At 42.6% G+C, this 5,648-nt stretch overlaps 1 protein-coding gene across 1 annotated transcript; it reads left to right on the top strand.

The window, feature by feature from the left end:
• Nucleotides 1-258: 258 nt before the first annotated feature.
• On the top strand, nt 259-568 carry LOC308631311 (large ribosomal subunit protein eL43-like; the record flags this gene model as incomplete). The annotated part of the gene is made up of 1 exon (XM_081262385.1): nt 259-568. One exon carries the CDS (start codon nt 259-261, stop codon nt 535-537), a length of 279 nt encoding a protein of 92 aa, XP_081118511.1. The 3' UTR covers nt 538-568.
• Between the last annotated feature and the right edge of the window lie 5,080 nt (nt 569-5,648).

Here is a 5,648-nt window from a genome sequence, read left to right as displayed (position 1 = left end):
AATATCCCCTTTGAGGGCACAACCTCACTTCTTCCCACTAGACCGCAGCTCCTAAAGATTCCACCAACTCCTAAAAGCACCTTCCATAGGCTGGTGATCAATCCTTTAGCACATGCACCCTTGTGGTTTAAGGTCTAAACCATAACAACGAGGAAGGAACTTACTCATGGAAATGCCTAGAAAGGGGGAGATGGACCTGGATCTGTATTTCAAAAACTTCAGTTCTCCTCTTTGGTCTCGGGCCTAAGTCGCAGCGACATGGCTAAACGCACTAAGAAAGTCGGAATCGTCAGTAAATATGGGACCCGCTACGGTGCCTCTCTCCAGAAAATGGTGAAGAAAATTGAAATCAGCCAGCACGTCAAGTACACATGTTCCTTCTGTGGCAAAACCAAGATGAAGAGACGGGCTGTGGGGATCTGGCACTGTGGTTCCTGCATGAAAACAGTGGCTGGTGGTGCCTGGACCTACAACATCACTTCTGCCGTCACAGTCAAGTCTGCAATCAGAAGGCTGAAGGAATTGAAAGACCAGTAGAAAGTTCTACCATATAGCAAAATTGTGGTTTGTTTGTAATTGTATTAACTGGGTGTTCTGATGTGAATTGCATTAATATTGCCCTTTCAAAAGATTTGTAAATTGAAGCCCTTCTAATTTGAATTGGAAAATTTTGCTGAGATGGGTTATTGTAATTCAGGTCTTTTTTCCTCAGTAGTCAGATGATAATGGCATGAAACTAAGTCTTATGGCTTAGGTATATGCTCAGCTTTTTAAAAAAAAAAAAAAAACACTGTTCAACAACTCTGAGATACATTGACATTGTACAAAATTTGTTTTAAAGGTAAAATATGCTAAAATACACAAAGAATATACATAAAAAAAACTTCAGTTTTCACAATGTTGGTCCTTGAGTAAATGGTTCCTCAATAAAATAGTCTGAAGAAAGGCTGCATACTATGGTGCCAAGGCGCTAAGAAGAGCTGCACTAAAAAAATCTACCAAACCACTTCCCAAATGGACGAGACCAAAGACTCCTCTGCCCCATTTTTTTAGTTCCCCCATAAAACACCAGCTAATACTTTATAGGACATGAGCTCTCCTCTGAATATTGAGAAAGCTGGTTTAGGTGAATGGTCCCTTCAGACCACAGCAGAACCTAAAAGCATCATATACCAACCCCCACATCACCCACTACCCTCCTCTCCTCTTCACTCCTCTCCTCTTTCTCTTTTATCTTCCCTCTGGTTCCCCTCACCCTTTACTTTTTTTCACTTGGGAGTTCCCTCTCATTTCCCTCTTCCTCTTGCACACCTTTCTGGCAGTGCCCTGGTACTTCCAGGGCTCTCCTGGCACATCCAAGGGTCTGAGAGCCAAGAACTCACCACAGCTGCAATGGAACAGGTTTCCCCTCATACTGGGAGCCATTCAGAGATCCCTATCTCAGCAATTTGCAAATGTTCCAACAATGGCTCAATTAGCTGTATTTTACCCGCCTGCAGATTAATTGGCTCACATGACAGAGATGGAGAGCTAACTGTACCCATTAAATTGATCTGCTCTCCCTGATAATCCACTGTGTTTCCCACCCATTCTCAAGTTTCCACAAAACTTCCAAGAAAAAAGTGAAAGATCCAGGCTTAAAGAAGGAGAATGGCTTCTCATTAGCCACCCCAGCTAGAAACCTACCTTTTCTCCTTGTCCTTCCCATAGGCACTGTCATCATGCCACTTCTGTGGCTGTGAATCCATCCACAAATTAATCAAATGCTCTGCATTATTCTCAGCCAATGGATTCACATTGCATTAATGTTTTAGTTTCTGCTTGTCCATGAAAATATTTGCTCCTTATTTCCAAAATACTTTAGTTGAGGATTTTGTTACTTTTTTTTAAAAAAAGTACATTTACAGTCTCCCCAAGACTTCTCAAATAATTACCAGACGGCCAATTCCAACACACAGTTTCATCATCTTCAAACATTGACTGCCCAGGTGGAAATCTATAGTCCCTCTCATACTGAAGAGTCTATTTCCCCTGAGTAATGTCTGCCCTGTTATTTTATTCTAAATAATATTGATCTTTCTACTCTCCTCCAAAGCCCCTGCAGAGGGTCAATAATTTTGTAATAGAAACCTTTTATTAATGAACTCCCTCCCCCTAGCTTAATTTTGTTAAGTTTAAAAAAAAAAGACAGGAGAAAGAAAGCAACAGTTGACAAACTTTTATTTGTACCAAAAGTCAGGCCACCTGTGGAGTGGTTTTTAGGGAGTTGGGGGTACAGGATGAGTGGGCGGCACTATTGTAAACAAACTTCAACCAGCTGCCCGGGAGTTCTGAGTCACCCAGAACAAGCAGGATGTCCCACTAAGCTACAGATTGTTTGATTATACCCACAGCTGGGTGGCACCAAGCCTAAAAGTGACTGTTACATCAGAGCCTAAGTCAGTCAGACAACTCTTAGCTGGCTGTCCCAGCAATGCTTAAGGGCCTTCTCTGAGAAAGCCCACGTTGCTCTGGGAGAGTCTGTAGGCTGACACATCCTATGTACTTGACATGAGAAGGACTATTTTATCCCAAGATCAGTTGCTGCACAAAGAGATTAAATCAGTCTCATACAGAGGAACTGGTTTTCCCATGCTAACCCATGTCTGTAAAGAGCTGTCGAAAGTTCTTCAGAATGAAGCTAATCAGAATGAAAGTGCGACAGGAGAGATGGTACCCACAATCTCAGTGACCTGACCACAGGTGGAGTCAGAACCCAAGAGAAGGTCACAGCTAGACCCAGGGCAGGTGCTGCACAGAGGCTTCCATGCCTGCTACAAACCCAGGCCTTTGTCACCACAGATGCAGGCTATGGCATGTTCTATACAGATAGTAGTTAGGCAGAAGTGACAGCCAAAAGTGAGCAAAATCATCTTCAAATTTGCTTTTATCTTGACATTACAGATATAAGCTAGCTAGCTCTATGATTAAGTAGAGAGAACGGCTAAATCCACCGTTCGTCTGTCCCCAAACATTTATCCCTTTAACCTATTATTATGCCAGAAATTCCCTCAGCTGGGAAATGTTTAATATTAAGACTTCTGAAGACTATTAGCTTACCTGAGTGCGTGGGTGAGTGGCTGGCTGGCTGGCTGGATGGATGGATGGACAATGTGATAGATTGGAAGATGAAGGATAGAAGGGTGAATGAGGGCATGAGAAAATGCAGGAATGGAGAGAAATCAGGCTTAGATTCCAGAAAAAGTAGAACAAGGAAGAAGAACACAGGGGCTGCAATGTAGCTCAGTGGTAGAGATTTTGCCTAGCATGTGCCAGGCCCTGAGTTCAAACTCCAGCACTGAAAAAAAAATGTAGAACACATATCACTCAAAGCAGGAGTAAGAAAGTAGGAAGAACAAAACTGGAACAGGAGATGCTGCCAAATAGGACAGATTTTTGGAGAAGAATGGGTGGGGCTGCCATGATACTGGCAGAGAAGCAAAGAGATGAAAATATTGGGAGAGGCAGAACCAAAATGAATACCCTCTTCACAGTTTTGACAGTGTCTTTTACAGTCAGAACCTCTTCCGCAAGCGCAGTCTTAAAACATCAACTGGCATCATTTTGTTCAGTCTTTCATTCTACTACAGCACTAATTTCTTCCCTTCTCCAACTTATGAATATGAAGGAAAAGTTCCCAGAGGGATGCTTTCTGGTTCAAGGCTGTTAGTGACTGGACTCTGAATGAACCTTTGGAGATGTCAGAGACTGTATTTTCCTCAAGGGTTGCCTGGGGCAGGAGGGAGCCTCCATCTTCAGCAGAGGGAGACCAGCATCCTTCAAACCTACAAATAGCTTCCAACTCCTCTAGGGCCCAGGACTTGGCTCTTCCTGACACTGCTTTGAGTCCTTCACTCCAAGAAGCACATTTCAAAACCCTACCACTTTGCTATTTATTTGACAGTAGAAAGATTTAGTAAATAGGTTCAAGATGTGGTCAAATGACATCAAGGGGCAAGTCTGAATTTCCTTTTATGAGCTCCCCCTCTGTGAACAGAGACAATCAGGAGTTGGAAAGTTGGCATGTACAAGACACTGAATTTATCCCCAGCACTACAAAAAGAATTGGTGAGCAACAACATCCTGCAAACTAAGGAAACTCCTGCATGCTCTAGGCTTTACCAGTCCTTTCCTTGTATACAGAGTCTGCACCACACACATCAGCACTTAAGTCAACCACTATTTCCTGTGAACTAAACTGTCTCCCACATCTTCCAATCAATATCCCTGTGATGTCTGAAGGTTTAACACAATGAAAGGTCCTTAATAAATGTCTATTAAACTGGCATACTCACGCAATCAAGGTAGAACTGAACTTTGGCACAAATAATTTTGGAAAATAATTTGGCATGAGTCATCTAGCAGAGAATATGATTGTACACCAGTAATTATCCTTTCCACCTTTAAAATGAAACCCTGAATTTTAATAAGGCAAATATATGACCTATAGACTGCACTTTTGTAGGCTTCTTTCAGCTTAATATGTGACCATGTGAGTGTCCTGTCTGGTTCTTCAGAGGAGGCATAAGTATTCCCTTGCCACTTGCCACTTTCCTTGATAGCTGGGACCTGCTAGGAGTGAATGCAGCCAACCTAGAGCAGCAGTAGGAGCTGGATATGCAGACAGCCCTTGGGTCAGGAGCCCTTGTTATGGTCTGTCCTGGGAAAGAGAAGTGAACTTCCTTCTATGTGAAGTCACTATATTGGGTGGGGGTGTCTCAATGTATTTTGGGCTTAACTTTCAGGAACTTAATCATATCCATTTATAAATAGTTTTAAAATATTCTTTGGCCAAGCAATTCCACTCTGGGGCATAATAAAGAAATATTAATAATCAGTATAAAACTTAGACTATTACTTTTCATATAAAAACACAGCATCCTAGATAGGCATCGTGGCATACGCCTACAATCCCAGGAGTTTAGGAGGCTTAGACAGGAGGATCGCGAGTTCAAAGCTGGCCTCACAACCGCAAGGCACTAAGCAACTCAATGAGACCCTGTCTCTAAATAAAATACAAAATAGGGCTGGGGATGTGACTCAGTGTTCTAGGGCTCCTGAGTTCAAACCTTGTACAAAAAAAAGCATCCTAAATGCTGAATACTAGAGACATCCATGCCATCAGCACCACACATGTGCCCTGCAGTTCTTACTACTTAGGAGCCTTAACTTTCTGCATTTCCTCTGCCAAAGCACTGGCAGGCTGGAAATGTGGGGGTATCAATGCCTCCCCCAAATTATCCCTCAACCAATTAATCATAAAAGTAGGTGAATACAGAACATGCTTTGGGAAACATCTCCCCTCCCTGCTTCATTTTAGAGATCACAATACTGAGATGATGAATGACTTGCCCTTGGCCAGAAGTAGATCTAAAACTGGAGCCTCCTGCCTTTTTGCTACCACACCACACCACACTGCAGTACCAGGTAGGGCGTGAATAAAGCAATGCTGGAGGTTTTGTAGGATGCCTCAGAAAACAGCAAAGACCTCCAAAGGAGCCCAAAATCAAGAGAGGCATGAACAGCAAATTAAACTCAGTTATATTCAGAAGGGAGAAAATTAATTGCTGATTCAGCTGTGGGCCTATAGAGCTTTTGTTTCTACTAAT

Source organism: Spermophilus citellus (genome assembly GCF_964194105.1).
Source record: "Spermophilus citellus genome assembly, chromosome: 11".
Classification (NCBI taxonomy): Eukaryota; Metazoa; Chordata; class Mammalia; order Rodentia; family Sciuridae; genus Spermophilus; species Spermophilus citellus.
Note: the sequence above shows the minus strand (reverse complement) of the source record. Positions and strands in the feature narration are given on the sequence as shown.